The sequence below is a fragment of the Pseudochaenichthys georgianus genome, chromosome 18 (assembly GCF_902827115.2).
Source record: "Pseudochaenichthys georgianus chromosome 18, fPseGeo1.2, whole genome shotgun sequence".
In the NCBI taxonomy this organism is placed as follows: Eukaryota; Metazoa; Chordata; class Actinopteri; order Perciformes; family Channichthyidae; genus Pseudochaenichthys; species Pseudochaenichthys georgianus.
Genome location: NC_047520.1, coordinates 9,491,088 through 9,516,242, shown reverse-complemented (window position 1 = coordinate 9,516,242; position 25,155 = coordinate 9,491,088). Strand labels below are relative to the sequence as shown.

Below are 25,155 nucleotides of genomic sequence, written 5' to 3'. Positions count from 1 at the left end.
AACTGTACTTAAGTAAAAGAACAAAAGTACCTATTTATTACTTTTTATGCAAATGAGTCTACTTCAGAATAATATATTACCTGTCTTGATTTGTAATTATTGCATTGAAGTGTTTATTTATGGATTTAAATTGGCATTTGGCACAATTCTTCTTCCAACGGTTCTGTTATGATTCGCGAAAGCCGAGTGTTAACGGAAACTGCCGAACGGTGACGCCGAACAGCAGTCGTAGCGACGCTTGTTGGAGTTTAGACAAGCGAAGGGGAGCAAAATGGCGGACGAAGATATTACGCTTGATGGAAAACCTCTACAATCGCTCCGGGTTGCGGATTTAAAAGCTGCTTTGGAGCAAAGAAACCTGCCCAAGAGCGGACAGAAAAATGCGCTCATTAAGCGACTGAAAGGGGTGAGTTTTCACTTAAGTTATGGCAGCCTGTCGAGTCTATCTAAGTTCAGTAGAGATGGTGGGGGTTAAGGCTTCAGAAGCGGGAATAAATAAACCGTCTAACACACGGTAATACACATGAACACCAGTTTCTGTTTTCGGTTATTTGTAACTGACAGTATCAGGAAACTATCCAACCGACTGAGTTCACAATACATGCGTTAGTTCACTTAGTGCACCGTGTTGCACACAGTTGAACTGTGCACCTGTCAAGTCGAGGCCTAAACTGAGTGTAAGCAGCCGCACATAGTGTACAGTACATGAGCGTGTGTGAGTTTGTCGGGGGCGCGCTTCGCCATGTAAACAACATTTTACGTGCTTCACCATTTAGTTTAAAGTTATTTATTTCGTTATACAACAGTGTTGTTTTGCACAATATATCCAGCCCATAAACAACCATAGGTTTAACCCTTTCATGGATTTATTTGACAGTCTCTGACTGTGTGTAACATTGGTGTAATAACAGTACCCGCACCAATCACCGGACCTGGGGGGGACAGAGCCTTCTCCGTCGCTGCCCCCTCCCTCTGGAACTCACTCCCACAACCCATCAGAAACTGCACTAACCTCACCACCTTCAAAAAACTTACCTCTTCAATCTGGCTTTTAATGTGTGATTGTTTTTGTATTATTTGACTTTAACTATATATTTATTTGTTGTTCCTTTATTTTATTTTATCTTCACTATATCTGTAAAGCGTCTTTTAGCACCTGTAAAAGCGCTAACAAATTAAATGTATTATTATTATAAGATGGGTCTAATAACAGAGTATTATGGGTATACTTTTATTTACCAGGTTAACTGTTCTGTTATCATATTCATCAATTGTATTTTCCATATTAAAGGTGTAGGTTTGCTCTGGATTTGAATCTCCACCGTTTTAACTATGGCATAAGAAATAAATCATAGACCTACATTATTTTTCAACTATTTAATAACATTTCAATATACTTTCTTAAATTGTTTAAATGTTACATACTTTATAACTAATCAGTTCAATAAAACTAAGATATATTAACAGTATCAAGTAACCAGATAAATTACAAATACACTTTAGTGGGTAGAAATGACCAAGGTAGCAACTCACTCACAAATAAACAACCTAAAATGTATGAGTTTTACAATAAAATCTAAAACTTGATTGCCAAGTTAAATACAAACAGAAACTGAAGCTCATGATACAGTATTTAACCTTTTAATAATCCCACGTCTTTATTCCCTGCAGGCTCTGATGCTCGAAAATCTCCAGAAGTCGTCGTCCTCTCACAGTGGGCTACAGCCCAACTCACAGGTAAGAATAGATGTTACTATTTTAATGTGTAGGCAATTTGAGATCTGTTCAAGTGTATAACTCAGAGATCAACCCATTGCATAGTCCCTTCTAAGACAAACAATTATTAGAACAGCGTAAATAATAACCGGATGTTTTATGTATGTTATTGTGTTGTAGATTGGTGAGGAGATGAGCCAGAATAGCTTCATAAAACAGTACCTGGCTAAACAGCAGGAGCTCCTTCACGAGAGGCTGGAGAGAGAGGCCCAGCAGGACGAAGCAGTCGACGGTAACATCAACAATCACAAATCAGACAATAAACACATTCTCTGGCACATGAACACTGGTCATATCACTTCAAAGAGATGGACAATCATTGTGTCTCTATTCCCCACACATTCTTTCTCTTACAGCAATACTTTATATTGTCAAACACTTCTGTACTTCTAAACGTGTTACACAAAGATCAAATGAAGATGATTTCATTTCTCATCCTGACTCATTCAAAAGTTGTCTTGGTTTAGCAACCGTGGGGGTGTGTGCCATTAATCCTCACACTGAGGCTGACCTTTAACCCCTGCCTCGTGTTGTGTCCCTCTGACAGAAAGCTCAGCCGTGCAGGAGGAGGATGAAGACCATTCGGAGGACAACGACAGCTCCTCCTATGTCAGTGACAAGGTCAGTGACCTCCAAGTGTTGAATTGTCAAATGAGGAAAGGATTTATCCCGAAGAACTAGAGACACAAAGCTTCACATTGTAACGTGTTTTTTAGATAATGTTTTGAAAATCTAACTTTGGTAATCATCCACTTGGCAAGGACTTCCCCTTGCTTGGAACATGTTAATGAGAAGATAGAACAAATATTGTCATCTTGGATTTCACTTATTTGTTCAGTTGATGAGAGACAGAGATGGTATTGAACGTCAGTATTAAAAACACAACGAGTCAGTAAGAATGATAATGTGTGCCCGTACTCCAAGTAACTCCAGCAGAAACATATTTACCTGACACAAGTAGAAAAGGCTAAATAAATTGTGTGCAATCTGTCAGTCTGACTCAAATATTTTTGCCCAGAAGAATCACTCCATACCCCCCAAGCCCTTATTGCCCCGGGCAGAGGAGAGAGGAGGAGGAGATACAGGGATGATGGCGTGCGGCCCCGACATGGGCCCGGGTCCTACCCTCCCCCCCCAGGAGTTCCTTGAGGCTCCAGGAGCTAGGATGCAGCGAGCCACCTTTCACCAGGGACACAAGGAGCCCCCGGCCCCGTCTCCCCCCCGCGCCGTAGCCTCCCTGTCGGTGCGCGTCCTGGGCCAGCCCGACCGACAGGGGCTGCCCCCCGCCGTGCCGCGCGCCCAGGAGAAGGAGGGCACCGCACCGAGCGAACCGGGATCCGCGCACCCCGTCCTCCACCTCAGCCGATCAGCTGGAGTCTCAGGGGGGAGTCAGGCTCGCGAGGACAGCGATGATGACGACAGTGATGACGAGAGCGAGGATGATGAGGATTGGGGGCCCGGTCCCGGCGGGGCGCGGAGGGGAAACAGAGCGCCGCCGCAGCAGATGCCTCCCAGCTTCCCGTCAACAGTTGCCAGATCCAAACGCAAGCTCCAGCCTCCCCAGCACATCCCACCACCACAGGTACACCACACACCAATGCAACTGCGCCACCCCACGCCTCCTCCCTCTCCCCCCCCTGACCTGTTTCCCCTACCTGACACTCCCAAACAGAGCCCACCAGACACAGAGGACCAGGAAGGAGATAGGCCCGAGGCTTCACGTGGTCCCAGGGGGCCGTCTTTCCCACCTTCCACCATGCAGAGGCAAGACTCTGACTCGAGCTCTCGTTCCAGCAGTCCGGAGCCTTCTATGAAGCGAAGGCCCGGGCCCCTCTCTCTGCTCGCACACAGGATGGACTCTGAGGGGGCTTTCCGTGCAGCAGAGGCCACCTCCGCTGTGGATCTGTCAGGAGAGGCGGCGGCACACTCCACTGCCGCGTTTGCCAGTTTTGGTGATTCTCCGCTGAAAAGATTGGAGAGAAAGAGGCTCCAAGAGAACAGAGACGTGGAGGAAGAAAGGCGCCTCAAGGAGGAGAAAGAGAGAGAACAACAGCAGAAGCAGGAGAGAGAAAGAATGAAGATACAAGAGCAGGAGATAGAGAGGGAACGCCTGGAAGAGGAGGAGAAGCAGCATGAAAAAGAGCAAAAGCGCCAGGAAGAGGAGAAGGAGAGGAAGCGCCAGGAAGAGGAGAAGGAGAGGAAGCGCCAGGAAGAGGAGAAGATAAGAGAGGAGAAACTGCAAAAGGAGAGGAAACACCAGGAAGAGGAGAAGATAAGAGAGGAGAAACTGCAAAAGGAGAAGGAGAGGAAACACCAGGAAGAGGAGATGATACGAGAGGAGAAACTGCAAAAGGAGAAGGAGAGGAAACACCAGGAAGAGGAGAAGATACGAGAGGAGAAACTGCAAAAGGAGAAGGAGAGGAAACACCAGGAAGAGGAGAAGATACGAGAGGAGAAACTGCAAAAGGAGAAGGAGAGGAAACACCAGGAAGAGGAGAAAATACGAGAGGAGAAACTGCAAAAGGAGAAGGAGAGGAAACACCAGGAAGAGAAGATACGAGAGGAGAAACTGCAAAAGGAGAAGGAGAGGAAACACCAGGAAGAGGAGAAGATACGAGAGGAGAAACTGCAAAAGGAGAAGGAGAGGAAACACCAGGAAGAGGAGAAGATACGAGAGGAGAAACTGCAAAAGGAGAAGGAGAGGAAACAGGAGACAGTCCACAAAGGCAGGGTGGCTGTGACTGAGGCCCAAGACTCAGGTTCCTCATCAGACTCCGAATCCTCTTCACACTCATCACAATCCTCCTCCTCCTCCTCCTCCTCCGGGGTTAAAACCGGCCCTGCCAGACAGCTGAAGGTCAGTGAGCTAATTAAATATATTTCAGCTTTCCTGTGTGTATTTTATTGAAAACCCTGCCTTCATCATTTTTATGTTTTTTTACAGAAGCCAAACCAAGGACATAAAGCAGAGGAGGAGAAGAAGACTGACCTTAGTAAAGGGGCAGAGAAACAACACGTTTCAACAAGGTCAGTAACCATCGATGAAATACAGTTAAAGGTGGGGTAGGTAAGTTTGAGAAACCGGCTCGACAGTGGCGGCCGCCCCATAGGGGCGCTAGGGGCGCCGCCCACCCTCTTCCCACATGTTTGATTGTCATTAAAAAATATATATTTAAAAATAAATATTTTTTATTTTTATTTTTAATGAACAAGGTAAATATTATATAATTGGTATCAGTAAAATGTATAATCTACAATAAAATCTCGTTTAAAATTGTTTTACGATATCTAAAGTTACTGATCACGTATCATTATCCTCTCTCGTCCGGGCGGTAGAAAGGAGCCCTCAGCCAGAGCAGCAGCAGTCAACAAGCTGACTGTTGCTATCTGTATACTACGCCGCCGAAACATAATTTCAGCCAATCAGCGTCGTCAGATCTGATGCTCAAAGGGCGCCGTGCCAGCGCCCTGGCCTGTGTGTCTGTGAGTTGTTTGGACTCGTATCCAAGGTGACGCTACAGTAGTTGTCGAGGATGGCTGCGTCTCGGTGCTAGTGGATCGCCGGAGCTGGAGATTAACATTTACATGCTTATTGTAGTTGTAAGGGCAATGCCTGTAGCACCATGGAGCATATGTGGGCTGGACCTGTATTTTACAGGAAAGGAGTGAGCAGAGGGTGGAGTTGTCGATTCTTGTTCAGTTTTCATCTTCCTCACCCTCTCAAACTTTGAGTTGCGTGCACTGCTAAAGAGACGCGCTACCATAGAAACCAAACAATGGTGTAGCTGTATTAAAGTCCGAGTGGAAACAGTCGTGAGTAAATCTGATTTTGTCAGAAATCGGGAGAAATATGACCCCGGGGAGAGGGCAATGAAATCGGGAGTCTCCCGCGAAAATCGGGAGGGTTGGCAAGTATGACACACGCATGCGCGCACACACACACACACGCGCGCGTACGCACACACATAATGTTCGTATTTAGTCTCCTGATTTTAAATGGGAATTAAATCATTTGAGTGTTCCCAAAGCACCAGTGTTCTGCAGTTTGTGTGGGCCTACTGTACTGTTGCACCGTTTTGGAAGATTCATAGCTAACCACACTGAAGATTATGGATTATCTCATATTTTTAAGCCTCAATGTGTCCTCCCCCCCACCCTCTAACATCACCAGATAATTTAAGGGGTCATTTCTCAAAAATGTCTTCCGGGGGAGGATCCCCCCGGACCGCCTTCGTATGGTTTGGTCCCTATTTCCATAGCCCCACCAACAATATTTTCCACCAGCCGCCACTGCGGCTCGAGATACACTTTTTGTTATATTCCATGGAATGCTCTTAACATCCCGATAGCAATGAATATCTGAAGTGCTTTGACACAAAAATCCATTAAAAAAAGTCATCTGTGGAAGCCGTAGTTCTGTAAAAAGCACAACCAATCATCTGAGCCGACCCGGCTAAAGTAACTGGATGGCCTACCTGCCTGTCAGCCTTCCTCTGTGCACAAACTTATCTCGTGCCCTCATTGGTCATGTGCGCGTTCGTGTGTGTTGGAGGAGGGGCTCTGTAAGGAAGTGGCAGATTTTTCCCGGCTGTGTATTTTCAAATTCTAGCGCACTCGATCTGGTTTCTCCAAAATGACATACCCCACCTTTAATTTTAATGAAAAAGGGAATTCATTTTTCCAATCATGTGTGGCTTACTGGTGTAAAAATAAATAAAACTATAGTGTTTGTTTTCATGAACGAAAATATTGCTTTCTATGTGATGTGGCATACATTTCTCTGGAGGCTCTCTTTGTTTATATCAAAAATGATGTATAGTTTAATAAATTCTGCTATTTTTTAAATTATATTAACTTGTGTACTAACAACTTGCAGTTTTACTTGAGTATGTGTTCTTTTGGTCTTTGACTATGAAAGGACTACACTGGCATTAAAGGCAAAATAAACGCCTGTTTCAATATAAAACATTGGTCAGAGCTTTCAGGATGCTTTCAACATTTCTTAAACTGGACTCTTTTAAAAAAAACTCCCATTGCTTTCTTCCTCACACTCTCTAATAAAGCAGGTTGTATTTCTTGTCACGCATTCAATGCGGCAGCCCCACAACCTGCTTCTAATGTTGCTTTGAGAAAGGTCCTTCTCCGCTTTCTCTGTTTGTATTCTTCGTGTAACCGTTTAACCCTTTTCCATTCAGTTTACGCCCTTGCGTATTCAACACTTCTTTACCGAGTGCGACACGTTTTAGCCGAGAAGCTAACAGAGCTTTTATTTTGGTAATCTTCTACCGGAAGACATTCTTCTTCTCTCTCGAGTAGACTTGACACTGCTCTGGCTAGCCAACATGGCCGTCATGCATGCATTGCATCCTTGATACCGACGCAGTGCACGGCTAATAAGCAGCAGAGAAAACCGAGACCGGATTGTTTAATTCTTCGTCACCTTTTTCCACCCACGCCTGACCGGGATAGCCTCCAGCGGCAGAGTGTCATTTTCTGTCTTCCCCGGGGGTTCCCTTTCAAGGCCGGTCGTAATGCTGTCCGAAGGCAACAAAAACGGGTAAGAGTGAGGCAGAGGGCGACTCGAGGCTTTAGTACCTTTACCTCCTGAATACAGAAAACGATGGGGTACATTAGTCGGTGTTAGCATGTCGCGATCTACCGGCATCACGGCTGTACTTTGCGATGCTGATTAGCCTAGCAGCGCCTTCTTGCTGGTTACATATCATGTCATCAGTTCATATCGGCCTGGTTATGAGTGTGCATGTTCGCCCATGTGAGCAGCACCGGGGGTGGGACCACCGGTAACAGCCTTTTGTTGAATGAAAGCGCAGGGATTTTTTTCTGGGTTGGGTAGGGGGTCTCCTTTCTCTACCTAAAATAGCTTCACATTGAAAAAGCACATTGATTAATAAATAATGGGCTCAGATTTCATGGTGTAGTGACGAGACGCACGCGGACTGTGATTTCTCCACCTTCTGTTTTCTTGACCTCAACATGGTGGTAGCTAATGGTATTTTTTGATAATTTCAGAATATGTATTTTCTTTAATGATGATTTTGTTGTCAATTAAGAATCTTTATGGGCCACAATATACATGCATCTTGTTGTTTAGCCCACGTGATATTTTTTTATTTTTGGGTTTGTGTGGCTGTAGCTGTTAATGATCTAACTGTTGTCAAGGGAGATCATTAAAGTAAACATCTGTTAGCTGTACAGTGAGTGTGAATGGACCCTTATGGTGTGATAATAATTCTCCCAGCTGGCACCATCATTCACAGTCCAGTCCCCTGGGAGTCTGTTTTGACTGGTGACAATATTTAAGTCAGCTTTATGAAACCAGTTTGTTGTTGCAGACATGATTTGAGTATTTCTGTTGCAGTACCATACATATGCGTCGGGTCGTCACATTTTGTCAAGTTTTTGAGAAGTTAAACCAGAAGCAGTGCCTTTTTAATTTGTGATCCATTGTGATATTGTTCCTCAGGATCAAGCTGTACTTTCAACATGCTTCCTTATTCCAGTCTAATCATATGAATACAAAAGGCCTAAAAGGGGGTTTATTTTAAACAAAAAAGACAAGCAGAGTCACTCCTCCTTTCTTCTAGAGATCTTTTCATCACAGCAGCCTGGCCTTTTCTGCTCTCCTGATCCCGAGGGATTGTATTTCTAGTTGACATCTGTCTCCCTTTATGGCCTGGTGCAGGTGTGTCTGGCCTTGCCCCAGAAGCACACACACACTGGCATCCACACTAGGGATCAACCGATATGGCTTTTTCAAGGCCGATACCGATTATTAGTAATCAAGGAGACCGATAACCGATATTTGGAACCGATATACATTTGCAGTAAAATCAGAAAATCTTGGTGTCAAAATGTAGAATAACACAAACTCCAACTCAACTTCTTTGAAATGCATTTAAGCATATATTATGTTTAATGAACTTTTAAACCTCTTACAACTGGTTTCCTCTCTGTGCCCTTTTCTTTAGTGCAGCCATCTGCAATGTGTTAGAGAGAGACCGAGAGTTAAAAGTGGGGCTGCAGGCTGACATGCTTAACTTACAATAATGCTTAATTTATTATATCAAAACAATGCCTGTCTATCTAGCATAAAATCCCAATAAGCTGCTAGCAACTGCAAAACACTAGTGCTAGCTAATGTTTTGCAAACTATTCAAAGTGAGGCTATTACAGTAGACCTAACGTTAGTCTAGTAGCCTCACTTCTAATATTTTGCTAAACATTTGCTCGATACATGTTGGCTAGCTAATAAACTTCACATATCAACCTGAAAAACTGCGAGGATCCACTCGCAGCCCCCTCCCTCCCCTCTGCACCACAGTTACGGCCTGTCCACACTACAGCTTAAAAAACGGTTTCCAACGCGTCTGCCCATTCACTTTGAATGGGGTGACGTCACTTTTCGCCCAACTGCATTGTGGGAAGCAGAGCGGAGTTTTCCTGGCGTTTCAGGCTGCAAAAGTTAGGCTGCGAGACGCTGCATGCACCCCCAACTCTGACTGACTTCCCGCGTCCCTGTGTAACTGGGAAACTGATATAATTGGATCATAAGATCGTGGTGTTTTTGCAACTTCAGCATAGGGGATAGGGATGTTTATTGAACTTCGGTTTAACACATGTATGGCTCTGCCGCTCAGCGCTGCTGCTTGCTTCAGTTTGTGTCTGCGTTCTTTCGCACCTGCCTGTAATCTGAGAAGGTCCCGCCTCTCTGGCTGGCTCCCGCCCAGAAAATCTGATAGATCAGATAGCGCTGTGGGCGGGACATTGCTCGTGTACACAGAGTGGTGACTGCAGCCAGAGAAACGGCCGCATCAGAGCCAAAGTTTTATCGGCAATTTGATTAAAAAAAAAAAGGCCGATACCGATAATCGGTCAAATGCGAAATATCGGCCCCGATAATCGGCCCGCTAATCCACACCTCTTGGGGCAAATAAGGGGGATCCAGCATGGTGAGGAGGATGGGGAAAATACACTATCCCTACCAAAAATGTGTTTGTCTGATACACAAAATGTAATAATTACTTCCTTTTTATGTGAAACTATGAAATTCAAAGCATCATGTAACAAATCAAACAACAGATATTAAAGAGAAGAATGCAATCATCCCACCTACAGGGTGCTGCCGCGGTTTCTGTGTCATCACATGGAGGTTGATGGTGTAGCTAAAAATATAATGATGACTTCCACTTGTTTTTCTCCCTTAGATAACAGCGATAAAAACACTTGAGGAAGCTTTTGGCTGTGTGAGGTCTGACTCATAGTGACTACATAGCATAGATGACTTGTATTGGCAGAGTCGTTTAATTAATGACCCAGCAGGGATCAGATGAAGCCCACACACACTGGAGTCCGCTGTGAGTGTTTATCTTGGACCTTGAGGAGTGTTTGGGACCCCGGGTGTCAGTTAACTGGGGAGTTATTCATAGCAGGAGTGACCCAGATCACTGGCACTCTTCCTCTCCTCAGTGTTTTCCCCTGTCTGGTCCTACTCATCATTTCGCCTCCCCTCACACTCGCCCTTTCAGGTTGGCCGGTCACTAGAGCTCAGCTTCACGGCAGTCTTTCTTGTCTGTGTGGATTTTCTTCCATTTGAGCGACTGTGTTTGTTTTGAACTTGTCATCTGCTGACGTTTCTTTGATTATTGTTTTCTTTTAAATGTCAGATCTTGCTAGAAATTGCCCACTACAAGGCCCTAATCCTAAAGGTCTGTTTTATGCTATCGTATTGCTTTTTGTGACTGGCCAACACCATAACATATTAGAATTTATAATCATTAAACAGAGTGAAATTTGGCTATTTGAGGTATTCTTTGCTTGAAAAAGGACTTAAATAACCACCTATTTTGGTGACCATTACCAAAAAATACAGGCTTTTTTGATACCACAGCACAAGGAAACCATTGTTTGCGCATTTCTCCCTCCTCCTCACCCTAACCGCCTCCTCTTCCTGCAGGGAGGTGTCGGAGCCCAGCGCGGCCGCCGTGACGGAGGTGCAGCTGGACCCCGAGAGCTCCATGGCCCAGCAGCCGCCCTCCGGGGCCGAGGCGGAGAGCAGCGAGGGCCGCCTGGAGGAGGTAAGGCCACTCAGAGGGTGGGGGGGGGGGGGTACCCGGGTCTCCACTCTGTCTCCCACTAACCTGCATTCTCATTCATATAAAAGCATGTGTAGTTGGCAGCATAAGCCAAGAGGGATCGCTTGAAACCAACACAACCCCAATGTTTTTAAAACCACTAATTCCTTGGAGTTTTTATCCTCTCAATTCTGGCCCTTTATACACTTTCTGCATCTTTTTAACCTCTTAAATGCTTTAAGATTACTCACTTTCAGGTTTTTCCAAATGCTCATATGTGAACAAACAGGGGTTGAGTTGGGTCCTGGGGTAAATAGAAATGAACTAATCCCCCTCCATTTTGGTTAAATGCAACTAACATATCATAACTTAGATGATCTCTCACACACTTGCCTTTTCTGTCTGGAGAGGGATGTTTAGTGTTGATGTCGCTGGAATACAAGAGGTGCTTTGGTCAAATGAAACATCTCGCTGTAGGAAAAGCATGCTTCCTTCAGTCTGTATGTGTTATAGAGGGAGGAAGTGAGTTAGAAAAGCATTAAACTCAAAGCCCTGACACATGAAGCCGTTTAGCGATCGATGTTTAGAATCGGTGGTCAAACATTGAGCCTGTGTTGTACCTGGAAATGTTTGCACTACTCGGCTCTAATATAGGGCTTTCACACCAACGCTCCGTGCTAGAGCTTTTCTGGTTCGGAACCGTTTTTTCTTTTCAACCCCCGTTTTGTTCACACCGCTCAGAGCCCGACTGGTGCAGCCGCTGCTGCGTCATGACGTCACCGTTTACGTCGCTGATTTTCTCCCCAACGGCGTTACCGTGCTCACAACAACAACAATGGGGGTCTGCGTCGGGTCGATGATCGTGTTGCTTTTAAGCATACGAAGCCAGATAAAATGAAATAACAACTTCTCCAACCATATACTTTTCTCCAGAGTGCCGTGGTTCATACTTACAAGTACTTTGCTGTACTTAGTTCTCAGCACTTAGTTCCCAGCACTTAGTACAACCCATGGAACTAAGAGCCGATCGCGTTCACACCGGAATAAGTTCCCCGAGGGAAAGATTACGCAAATGAAGCCGCTGACGTCACTTCTTCTTCTGCTTTGGGTTTACTGGCAGGCTGCAAACAACTTCACGGCGTATACGGCCACCCGAAGTCCCCGGAGTTGGGGACTGGCTTCTACTGAAGCCTTCTGAGTAAATCGCCAGAACGCCGACACCTCCTCATCACTCCACCATGTTTTTTTTTGTGTTGCCATAAGTTATTCTCTCTCCGTTGGTGCGTGGGGCTAATGCTAATAATGCTAATGCCAGTTTTCTAGAAACCGAAGCTAAACTGACCATCTTTACTACTTGTTGTTGCTATCCTATTGTGGCATAAGCCGTTTTCTACAGGCACATTTTACCGGCGTATTTGTCATTATGATTCTACTTGTGATAGTCGGACATGACAACCTGTGCAGCCCATGTATTGATTCCATCCGATAGCTGCTATAATACAAAACAAAACGTCTGCCTGCTCTCCACAATGATCAATAACAGCGAACGGTGTGAACAAGAAAAAACGGTGCTTTTCAGGCTCTAGCTCTGAACCGGCCCTGGAACCGCGTTGGTGTGAAAGCCCCAATAGACAGTTCTAGAGAAGAAACCTGAAGTGGCAGGGTGTCCGCGGGGTCTTAAAAAGTATTAAAATTGATAAATCAATTTAGCGAAAATTAAGGCTATTAAAAAGTATTAAACGGCATTTTCCAAGGTATTAAGAAAGTCCACAGCAACGACAACATGAAACACCCTTTAATTTACTGAAACAACATGTCGGGAATACCCCTCAAGGTGGCCCCATGCATAGCGTGCCATAAAATGCTGCTTCTTATTTTAAGTTTCGTTGCCTTGCTCCGCTCTGTGGGGGGGGGGGAGAATAAACAGAAGAACAACCATGCTCCGGGGTCTTCTTCGCTGCTGTTGGTGTATTTTGTGGCGGCAGCAGCGCCACTTACAGGCCTGGCATATGTACTACAGCGTGTCCAGCATTTCCAGCGGTCTAGTGTGAACGGACACGTTAATGAATCGAATGCGCTTGAACGGAAGACTTTTTTGCGTTTGCGTATGTGTTTTACTGTATGCGTCCTCGTGGGGCCGGGGTCTAAGCCAAACTATATCCGGTCACAGAGATCTGCTTTTTTAAAGTAAGGTCAACACATATCGACCCTAAATATAGTCTATATTAAGAACGAGAAAAGTCTTAACATATATATCGTTTTTTGTAAACATATGACAAATGTGTGAGGGTGATGACGTTAGAGCATCGTCCTATGTGCCGGGCTTAGCCCCGGACAGCCCCAGCCCAATTTAACCCCTGGGTATTTGTGAGGGAGCTCCTATATGGCATTACCCCGCTGAAGCTCACCAAAGTTTAATATATTTCATAGTTCAAAGTTTTGTCAATTGTTTTGTTTATTGGTCAAATACTGGTTTCTGAGGAGTTTCACTGGAATGAAAGAGCACAGAGTACAGAAGCAACAAAGCAGCATACTGCATTAACCCTAACCCACAGAGAGGTTGAAGTTCATGTGGAGAGGAGGCTTCAGTCTGCACTCTGTTTAGTTGTGCTATCTTACAATCAATATAGTAAATGTGAGGTAAAGTGTGTCGCCAATGTAACCGGTTAGAACTCGAAGTTGCGATGAGGTCTTAAAATGTATGGAAAGGGTCTTAAAAAAGGTCTTAAAAGGTATTAAATTTGACTTCAGGATTCCTGCATATACCCTGAGTGGTTGTCGGGTTAGCTTTGTATCAATGTAGTCGTACCTAAGATTACATTATCAAAACATACCAGTTAATCTTTGCCCTTCTAGAAGCTACTGTTGATGTTAGATGTGCCTCTCCTTCTTATGCTTTTTGAAACCAGATTCCCAAAACCATTAAATTGCTTCACATTTCAGGCACGGAGGTTTTGAGTGCCTCATTTACATTTTTGATTTGACTTCCTTATCAGCATGCCTGTTTGTAGGTTTTATTCCCCCCTTGGGTTTGCATGAGTAATGGCCCTGACAGTGTGTAGAGATGCATCAGGGCTTGTTTCTGCTGTTCCTTTCAACCTGTTTTCAACTCTGGCTTGCTCCTCTCACACTGCCTCCCTCTTTTTATTCTTCACTCTCCCCTCTTTATCCCCTTACCTTCCATCTTATACCTCTGTATCCCATCATGAACGCTTCTATCTCTCTCTCTCTCACTATATATATTTATGGTGTGATTGCTGTTTAAAACCCCATTGATTGCTTTGTTATGAAGGTGCCCATGCCTCTTCCATTGCCCCTAATGGTACCTGCTGCGTACTACTACTACCACCACCACCAACACCACCAACACCTCCTCCACACCTCCTACTCCTACAACTCCTGTCCCGCTATGCCCAAGTGCGTCGCTGGCACCTGAATTAGGCCCCGAGTCTGCAACCCCCATGGCACAGAGTAAAGCCTGCACTGTATCTCCACGGAGACGTGCTGAGCCAGCAGGAACTGGAGCACCAGACAAGCAGCAGCCATGGTAACTGCCGCAGCACATAGTTGCCATGGTAGCACAGCCTCAGAGCCGGACTGGACTGCGCTGCACTGTTCGGCGGTGATGATGAATGATGGTGTCAAACGCTCTGCATCGCTTTTTCCATCAGCCTTTTTTGAGGATAAACACATCTTCAAAGTGTTGTCCTCCATCTGCCACGCCTCCGTCCTTCAGAAGCCAGATGCAGCTCGGAGACAAAATCTTCAGCTCTCCAGATTTGTTTGTATCCTCCACCTGTAATCGAACACTGCCCTCTGCTTGCGGAGTGGAGTAATGACTTTGGACTGAGAACGCCTGCAGTAACCTTCGCAGTGATTAAGGCATGACTGTTAAACTATCCCTGTGAGGGGTTTAAAATTTGACCACACACTGCAACTGAAATAATCTGCTTGGAAATGATGATTTATGGGACTTTTTCCTGGAAAATGTTGTGGATTAGACCACAGAGCATTATTACTCACTCGACTGTTGGTTGAGCTTGTGAGGCTAACAACCATCCTCTGCCTTGACAAGCTGGCCAGCCTTTTAAAAGAGACTTCAATTACTTATCCTGCATGAAATCAGCAATGAAAAGAGAGAGATGTTACCTGAACTGTTAGAGACTTTCAAAGGACACGGTGCCTCACACAGTTATGCAGCAAGTGACTTTGATCATCCAAATAACAACGAATGAACAAATCCTCAACTCCCTTTCTCTGCAGCCCGTTGTCAGGGAACTCAAATGTGACTTCCAGATACGTGACTGCAGTAATTTTTTTCCGAATCGATCTCTTCCCTGCACCCAAAACAGGTCCGCTACATCATGTGTGATTTCTGAGTGCTGAGCATCCATGCTAGCAAAGGTACTCAAGATAATGTCCATCGAACGCTCTTATTTTGCTACCTGGATTCAAATGTAACAAAGAGACATTCTTCTGGATTATTTTTTCCACTTTTTATTCTACATGTGCTGTCAACGTGCCAAACCCTGCTGCAGCGAAACCCTTTCTCGGTGGAGACCTCATGAGCTGATTAAAACTCAACGGAACTTTTCCCTCACAACGGCTGTATATTAGCGAACATGGACAATGAAAGACTATGAACTCAAGCATCATACAATGGATTTTTTTGTACCTCCCATATCATGGACTTTAACAAAGAATGCCCCCCCCCCCCTCGTCCGTCCGTCCGTATCCATCAATTTGAAACTCTTTGTTCCCCTAAAGACTGAAACGTGACTCTTTGATCAAAAGTCCTCCCCAGCCCCATTCAAGAACAAAAGTCCAGTGATCACTTCCTGCCTGGTGGCTAATCTGCACACTCAAATCGAGCCCCGCCCACACTCGCCCTGCCATCTCTGATTGGATCCTTGTTGCCTAGATACAGTACACACTGTCGTGCGGTTGGGCCATAGTCGAGCCAGTAAGGAATCAGGTGTCAAATGGTACCAGGAAATCACTTGTGATCATTCCTATATTTAAAATGTATACACTTTTTTAAAAGTATTAACTGTAAACACAAACAATTAGAACATCTCTTTCCTCTACATCTTTTTTGTAAATAAGAGGAATATTTTTTCTTCTTGAAATGTAGTGTTACGTTTATTTACTGCAGTTTTATTTTGGTATTTTTAAACATTCACATGTCATACACTGCTGGTCTACAGGCGTGTGTTAAATATGGTACATCTTTTAGAGGAACTGCAGTATCCAAAGTCCTGCTGACAGATCTTTGAGTCTCCAATACGCGTTTCTCCACCTCTGCTCCACAGAACTCATCAGCACTAACGATATATATACATTTGGACCAGTAACCCTATAAAAACCATAATGTTGCAACCTCACATGGGATTAGTTTTTTGGGTCTTGGTCTTTTGATGTGCATCATAATTTTTTGGGCCAGATAAGCGTTACTTTGAGAGTGACAGTATTGAAATGGGGAGATGGAGGGGATTTAATCTGAGCCCCAGTACATGGGCCCCCAGCTGTAATCACCCTTAAGGTCCATCTTCACTTTTTGCTTCATTCATTACAAGAATATTATCTGCTCATGAAAGGCTATTAAACAAATTTAGAAATACACTTTTAGAACCTCTCTGGTTTGGATTTTTATTATGGAAAGACTAGCAAGTTCTTCCCAAATGGGCAGTGATTAGTAAAGTGAATAGCTCCATAGATGTTATCGAGCTGGGAGGTTAAACGAATCAAACGGACTCATTCCTGAAAGGTTAACATTCACTCACCAGGGCAGGTAATATTGAAATCACCCCACAGGAATGTGGCAAAGTTACCTAATCCACTCAAACACACCCATCAGACATTATGTTGTAATGCCTTACCGCTCGGAGATATGACCCAGTTTAAGTTTCACACAGGCCAACTTGTGTGCTAATGCGTGCTGTGTCTTCAGAGCCTCTCACACACTCACAGGGATTAGCGTAATGATTGATCTTTGAGCAGAGGTGGAAGGCGGAAACGTGTCTGGAGTCTCTGTATCGACCCAAGACTCTCTCCATACGTAATGTGGTAGAGTTGGAGCCTCCAGGCCTTTAAACCCCCCACCCCCCCAACCCCCACCCCCTCCTCCACTTTTCCTGTTTCACCTCCTCTCTGTTGTTGCCCGTTTGCGTTTTTGACCCTCGGTTCTCATCTCGCCCCGCACCCTTGGGGTTTCTGTATGTTCTCTCCGTCTCTCTCTTTCCAGGGCACCAATCAGAAGGCCTTCGCTGCCCGTAAGATATCCCTGACCAGTGAGTATACCAGTTACCTCTTTAGTGCTACATGAGAAACTACAGGAACAAGAATGTCAAAGAAGGTGTTGATCACCCTTGTGCAAAATTGTAAAAATGCAGAGTGTTTTTTTACTTAAAATGTCAAATTTCAAAAGGAGAAAAATGAAGCAGTGTTATCCTATCTTACAAAATGCTGGTGCATCATGCTCTGTGATTAAAACTAATGTCTGGTTTGGGACACAACATGTAAACAAATCCCCAAGCTACAGTATTTCCTAGGGATGTAACGATATATCGCGGTAAATAAATGTCTCAATACCGTTGTGAGACTGACAAAATCTATATTACATTTTTTTTTAAATATATATATTTTTTTAAACCTTTATTTAACCAGATGGTCCCATTGAGATCATCGATCTATTTTTCAAGGGAGACCTGTCCAACATGGCAGCAAGTAGGTTACAACATGAAGATACAACAACAGAACACAAAAGGACATCGTATTTACAGGGCTACATGTACACACCTAGAGACATTGACAAGTACCAACAGTATATTTATATCTCTGTCAATAAGCCTCACCTTCTTGGCAACAACTGTATTGTTTTTGAAGTGGTGGAGAGACAATGCACAGTTTTACCCACTGCTGTCACCCATGGCCAAAGCATACAGTATCTCTCTGTCCCAGCAACATCAGTACCAAGCGAGAGAGTTGTTTCCACAGCAGGCGATATTGTAAACGCCCAAACATCCCAGCTTCGACCTGGGAATGTGGACATGCTCATATTCCTAAAAGATAACCTTGATGACGCTGAGTGAGTTAGAGTTGAGTTACTTGAAAAACTAAAGTGAAGCTTGATTTATTCTATTGCAGGGTCTGATTATTATATTGTTGACACTTTGAAATACTACTGTCCCACTAAAATGCTGTACAAATCAGATTTATTATTTAATAAAGAAAATACTTATTTTTCAATATCGCAATAAATAACGTACCGTGAGTTTTTGGTATCGTTACATCCCTAGTATTTCCTGCTACTTTAATAAGCTAGGACCCTCTTCATGATTATGGCTAGTCATGTTGTCCTTTCTATATTTACCTGCTGCAAGGTTTGTAATGTCCTCACCGCATACTGTACTGTACCCATAGTTCAAATAAGCTAATGTGCACAAAACATTAACCACGTGTTTTACATGTTGAATAGTGTTTCAAATGAACCAATATTGGGGAAGGTATCGCACAGTTCAATAATATATAAGCCACCAAAACTCAAATGAGTCACTGCCATGAATCGATTCGGGTTAAAGTATTTAAGCAATCCTTTCTTCTTCTTCCAGGCTATGAGCGTGCAGTAACCTGTCACTGAAGTTCTGTAAAGCGAATGATCAATCATCCGCTAAATGTTTTTCTCTCCTGCAGGCAGCAAGACGTCTCCACCCGCCACAGATGGAGGAGCAGGCGACTGTGAGTCGGGGACGGCAGCGGGGAGGAAGAGGCGATGGGGCTCCAGCTCGGCCGTCACCACCAAGAAACCATCCATCAGCATCACCACCGACTCTCTGAAGGTACAGCCCCGGGACCGGGGGGGGGGGGGGGGGAACTGCATAATAAATGGGATGAATTTCTCTCAACTGATCAAAATAAGCTTTTAAATGAATTGCTCTCACTCAGGCAGCCTAGTTACACTTTCCCCTAATCACAAGATTTCCTCCCAGCTGTGTTAATGTTTTGAAACTCAAGTGAGTGATGTGATGAATATAAAGAACATCAAGAGTAAGCTGGGAAAATGTTTGAGGATTTAATTTAAACAATCAGTTGCACATGATTTACAAAACACGGCTATCCATCTTTTCTTTCTGTGCGCTAGATGTGATTAAAATATTAGGGCTGCACAATTAATCAACAGTTATTTCCAATGTAACAGTCCCAATCATGTGTGTGGTAGTGCTGCAGAGAAGTCACAACCTATAAATTGTGTGTACCAAAATATCAGTTTGATGCAGATCCTCTTGTAAAAAAAAAAATCACACCATGATGATTTTTCTTTCCTTTCTTGTCCCGTCTTCTCCGTCTGTGACCTTCAGTCGTTGATCCCTGACATCAGAGTGAAGGAGGAGGCGGTGGTGGAGCTGCACCCAGAGGAGCTGCCGATGTCCGGGGACGAGGAGAGCCCGGACCCCAGCGCGGGGGACCAGGACAAGGGCCTCAAGATCAGGCGCACCGTCACACAGGTCAGATTAAACCTATGTAAACTAGGGCTGCTCAATTCATCGTATTTTAATCGCAATTACGATTTTGGCTTGCAACGATTATGAAAACAACATTATCGAAATAAAACTATTAGAAACGAGTTGAATTATACTTAAAGTTCAGGGTAATCAAATGTGAAAAACATACTACACATTTTAAAGTTTTTTTCAAAGTAAATGGATAATAGTTTTTAATAATCGTGATATCAATTATTGACCCAAATAATCGAGATTATGATAATGTAAACCTACTAAAACTAAACTTCAGGTTTCCGTGTATGCATGTCACATCCAGTCGTGATTGAGCCAATTTCTATTTGGAAAAACCAGCTTGAGAAATGCTGTTTTTGACATTTGTCTAAAACTCATTTTCCTCCCCAGGTCGTCCCAGGAGACGCTCAGGAAAACGGACAGACAAACGACGAGGAGGAGGAGGAGGAGGAGGAGGAGGAGGTGGAGAAAACGGAGAAAGAGAAACGGCGCAGGACTTCCAGAGACAAAAGGAATAACAGTGTTTCGGAGGAAGCCATGGAAACCCAGATATCTGTCAAGATTGAAGGAGACGAAAAGAAAGGTGAAGCCTCACTGTTAACTTTGGCACCTCCCTGCTTCCACCATCCCTCTGGCTCCACTTATTGTACTTTTTTGGGTAAATGAAAGTTTTATTTGACCGATCCCCCTCTTCTCCCGTTTCCCTCAGTGACCCCTAGCGACAGCCTGGTGCGTCGCTCCATCAGTCAACAGAAGTCCGGCGTTTCCGTCACCATTGACGACCCTGTCCGCACGACCAGGCAACCCTCACCGCCTCAGGGCAAAGTCTCAAAAATCATCCATGTGACCAACCTGGTGGGTTTGGTTACCGCGTGACATTACAGTCTTTTATTCTTTTTAGCTTTTGGCCACAAACTACAGTTGTGTGTAAGGAAATAGTTACAGACAAATCTAGCTTTACCAATTCCACATGTTTTATGGATGAGGCATTCTGCGAGGATGCCAGCGGTGACCACATCACTCCCATAATTAGAGTCAGAAGCGCTCACCCAGGTATTACGGCCGCAGCAAAGTATCACCTTAAGTCTGCATCACTGAACAGACATTTCACATTTAATGACAGCATTTGCAGATTTCTTTTTTCTTGCGTCACATAAACTAAACTTGGATCAAAGACGGATAGAAAATGCCACCCTGCATCACACATCTCAGGAAAAAATGTACTGTAAAGTGTGTGTGTGTGTGTGTGTGTGTGTGTGTGTGTGTGTGTGTGTGTGTGTGTGTGTGTGTGTGTGTGTGTGTGTGTGTGTGTGTGTGTGTGTGTGTGTGTGTGTGTGTGTGTGTGTGTGTGTGTGTGTGTGTGTGTGTGTGTGTGTGTGTGTGTGGTGTGTGTGTGTGTGTGTGTGTGTGTGTGTGTGTGTGTGTGTGTGTGTGTGTGTGTGTGTGTGTGAACATGTATTTCTCCATATATCCTGCTGCACAACTTGGTCATGTCTGCTCAGCTCTTCTCTCTCCTGTTTCCCTTTGCTCTACACAAACTGATCGCCTGATGATGATGATTGAGTCATGCCCCTTGTGTATCCCATAGGTGCGACCCTTCACCCTGGGCCAACTCAAAGAGCTGCTGAACAGGACAGGCAGCGTGCTGGAAGACTGCTTCTGGATCGACAAGATCAAGTCTCACTGCTTCGTCACAGTGAGTACAGACACATTGGTATCTTTATATCCAGTGCAAACCCTTGTTTTGAACCTGTGTTGGTTATAGAATATGCTTGGTGTCAGTACCTGAGGGTTGGAGTATTGTGGATTACATCTTGCTTCCTGCTATTCTGCTGGATTATACCGCTAAGAATGGATATACAATCCCTCAGTGAATGTGTGTTATTACAGAAAGGCAGATATGAGCTCAGGAATCGACAGAAGCATTGAAGTGAATCTTGTTCCCTATCCTCACCTGTGTGTCTATTTTTAGAAGTGTGTTTGCTTCAACTTTAAAATCATTTTCAGCCTGATAACCTTTTCCCTCTTGTCTTTATAGTACGGTACCACAGAGGAGGCGGTCGCCACCAGAGCTGCCCTCCACGGGGTCAAATGGCCTTCCAGCAATCCCAAGGTCCTCAACGTCGACTTCTGTGAGCAGGATGATGTAAGTAACGCCTCGAAATCCCATTGTCTCTCTTCATCCCTGTGTTTGAACTGAGCAACATGAAAGAAATGTATTTCAGTTATTAGAGGGGGAGATAGTTTACTATCCAGGCTATTTCAAACAAGATGATATGAGTAGTATATGCTGTGTCAAATAGCTAGCAACTAGTGCGCTCTACAGTCAAATACATGCAGAAGGAAATACTACGCAACAGGGATTTCTGTCCATGGAAGCATTTCTGATCCACAACATGCTAAATGCTGAGTTAACGCTGCGCGCGGTATCACCTCATCTACCATGTTGGCCTACTGTTAAAACCAATAAAGTAGTTTAGTATCTTTGGATCATACATGTTGGTGCCTTTTTATATACATTTTAGTTCACAAATGTCATGTTTATCTACATATTATCTTACTGATGATTAATGGACCCTTTTCTTTACTTGAATTTGTCCCTCAATGTTCTCCACACGCTCAAAATGTCCCATCCTAACTTGTGTGTTTTCTGCAGATGGACATTCACAAAGGCATCCTGAAGCCAGAGAGGGAGAAGCCCCACGCTGTCGCACCCCAAAGTGCTCCCCCGAGCCGGCTGCCCCCCCTGATGCCTGAGCGGGAACAGAACCCAGAGTGGGACCGGGGCATGGGGGGAGTGCGGGAGCTGTGGGTGGAGCGGCAGAGAGAGATGGAGCGCCGGGAACGAGCCCGTGGCGAGCGGGAATGGGACCGGGATAAGGTCCGGGAGTTCGCCCGGCCGGGAGAGGACAGACCCCGCTCTCGATCCAGAGAGAGGAGGAGGAGGGAGAGGGCCAAGAGCAAGGAGAGGAAGACGGAGAAGAAGGGTAAGTGATCACTACACCTACTAGGATAAAAGTAAATCAAAAGTATTGGCTGACAAATACAGTAAGTATATTGATGAATACACAGTGGTTGCTTTCACAATTAGGCAAGATTAGCATGTTTAAAGTTACTTTTTTTCACACACAGTTTGAGTGGTTTTCCTAGAATCTGACCTTTCTCTGTTTTGTACCAAAGGAGACGAGCCTCCTGCAAAGCTGCTGGACGACTTGTTCCTGAAGACCAAAGCAGCGCCGTGTATCTACTGGCTTCCCCTCTCTGAGGAGCAGGTTGGTCTCTCACTCCCTTCTTCATAACGGTGTTAATTTCGTCGAAAAATGTTCCCTTTTTTACAAGACTGAGACGATGACGAGCTAAAAATAGATCCTTGATAATAAAAACTATGACGAAATGTATATTTAGTTTTCGTTGACGAGACGGGACTAAGGTGTTAATGGTGGACTATCGAACATTCAAAATGCAGCATATTTTCCCCGAAGTGTCCATCTTGTCTGTCAAAACGCATCTTACGTTTCTAATTTGCAATATCATTATTTCCGCTGTTTTCACTCCAGAAGAGCGATCTCTCTGTTTCTCTAGTCGTCTGTGTGTGGGGGGCGGGCCTAACTCTCTTTCTCTCTCTCTGTGCGGGGGGGGGGCCCCCCTAACTCTCTCAGTGGCCGTTTCTCAATGTTGAGTGTACCTGCTGCAGAGCCACTATTTCAAGTATACTACGTCATCGAGTGGCGCCGAATGCTGGGCATTTAACATGCATTTAAACAGTCATTCGGCGCCACTCGATGACGTAGTATACTTGAAATAGTGGCTCTGCAGTAGGTTTACTCAACATTGAGAAACGGCCTCTCTCTCTGTGTGCGGGGGCGGGGCCTAACAGACACGCTGCAGCGGCATGAACACAGATCTTTAAGAGTAGTAGTACCGTTAAAAGTGTTAAAGTGAAATGTTGCTTTACGAATTTCAACACTTGATGCTGTCGCCTTAATTCCAATTTCAGATACCTGTATTTGCCGAACTGAATTAGTTCAAAGAGAGAAAACATTTTGACGAAAAGTTGACTAAAATGTAAGGATTTTAGATCGACTAAAACTATGAAGGACTCAAATGTGACTAAAACTAATAACCATTTTCGTCTAAAGACTAAATCAAAAATAGCTGCCAAAATGAACACTGCTTCCTAAACACACTCTGTTTTTTATTGAATACATTCTGCTTTGCCTCCACCAGGCGGCGCACAGGACTCAGGAGCGCACCGAGCGGCAAAAGGAGCGCGTACAAAGGCGCAAGGAGCGGCAGGAGGAGCTGGAGAAGAAGGCGGAGGAGGAGAGGGAGCGGCTGAAGGAGCGGCTGAAGGCTCGGGAGAAAGATCGCGGCGTTGCGGCGGCGGTGGTTGCGAGTGTCGGAGCGGCCGGGCGAGGAGCAGAGAGAGAGAGGGAGCGCGGCCGAGACAGGGAGCCCGACAGGAAGCGGGACGGCAGCAACCGACCCCCCCCACGACCCTCTGTAGGCGCCGGTGCAGGGCGACGCTCCCATAGCCGTAGCAACCCCAGGGATAGACGCCGCTGAACGCAGAGCGGCTGCAGGGAGAGATAAACAGAGAGGGAGAGGGACGAGGGACACGGCAGACAGGAAGGGGTTCCACTCGGAGATTCATCCGTCTATTTTTCTAACGTTCGGGACTCGTGGCTGCTGCTCGCTACCCGCCCTGTCGAGCTTTAATTCGTCCACTTTGACGCCAGCGTTGTCTTTCACACACTTCTGCCATTTCACCCTCCCTCCCCCCCACCGCTCACCACCACTTGGTCCACAGAAAATGTTTTAGATCGACGGTTAGTCTCGCTCTTATTCTGTTCTCTCTGTCTTCCAGAAGCGACAGTCAGTAGAGAGCAGTGTTCCTCCTCTCCCGTGTGAACGGCTGTTGAAGAAAAAATCATAGAGAACGGGTTTCTTTTATTTCTTTGGCTCGCCTCAGCGTTGTGTCCCACTGAGGTTTGGGAGCCCGCCTCTTTATTCTAGGTCTGCGGGCGCACCGTTCCTTCCTCCTCAGAGCCCTGTAATAAAACAAGTCCAAAATAGATTCCCGACCTTCAGATATTTTCTAGGATCAGTTCTACTCTTCAGCACTGAGATATTCTCCTTTCTTTTTTTTTAAGTATACGACTAGGATTTGTTTTGTTAATGTTTTAGACATCATGTTAATTTTTGTTCAGCCTTGGGACGGTTGTTGTGTTACCGCAGGTGATGTTTGTTGTGTGAGTAATAACCTTCATCTCCCACGAAGATGCGACTGAAGTCTCAACACTGTAACCTAGCAACGCGTGTGATAGGAAGAGATGTTATTTGTTGTGGTGATTCTGGAGGACGTGCCCCAGTTTGTCTTTATTGGATGTTTATGCAGCCGAGGAGAGAAGAGTATGAAATAGTTGTCAAGAGGTTTATTCTGTAATAATTACAGGAAGCTGATTCCCTGCACTGAAGTCAGAAAATCCCTCCTCTGACCATTCAATCATAAATATATTTAAAGAGGAGGTACACCTAGTTTTCCTTCTAATAGAGTAATGGTTACAATTTTAATATTTTTAATTTTATGTTTTTAGTTCTGAATGGTAAGATTTTGTTGCTTTTTTCCCCTTCCTTGCAAGTACTGAATGTACTGAGAATTAAAAAAATAATACATTTAAATTGTTTTCAGCCTGTGTGTGGATGTTTTTGCTTTAATCGTTTATGGACAGAGAAATGTTTGTTATAATAAAGTGAATTTGTGACCCAATACG

At 44.7% G+C, this 25,155-nt stretch overlaps 1 protein-coding gene across 3 annotated transcripts; it reads left to right on the top strand.

The window, feature by feature from the left end:
* The first annotated feature begins 260 nt into the window (after window positions 1–260).
* On the top strand, window positions 261–25,068 carry acin1b (apoptotic chromatin condensation inducer 1b). 3 transcript variants are annotated; one of them, XM_034105962.2, is made up of 18 exons: window positions 261–406; window positions 1,672–1,737; window positions 1,897–2,008; window positions 2,324–2,397; window positions 2,795–3,358; window positions 3,449–4,633; window positions 4,721–4,803; window positions 10,751–10,871; window positions 17,113–17,158; window positions 18,561–18,706; window positions 19,226–19,372; window positions 19,772–19,964; window positions 20,091–20,236; window positions 20,970–21,077; window positions 21,420–21,527; window positions 22,038–22,368; window positions 22,562–22,653; window positions 23,609–25,068. In XM_034105962.2, exons 1-18 carry the CDS (start codon window positions 272–274, stop codon window positions 23,945–23,947), a joined length of 3,996 nt encoding a protein of 1,331 aa, XP_033961853.1. In that variant the 5' UTR covers window positions 261–271; the 3' UTR covers window positions 23,948–25,068. The 3 variants fall into 3 exon arrangements, with proteins under 3 accessions (XP_033961853.1, XP_033961852.1, XP_033961851.1); XM_034105961.2 differs by having other exon boundaries at window positions 2,798–4,633; XM_034105960.2 differs by having other exon boundaries at window positions 2,795–4,633.
* Window positions 25,069–25,155: the final 87 nt, after the last annotated feature.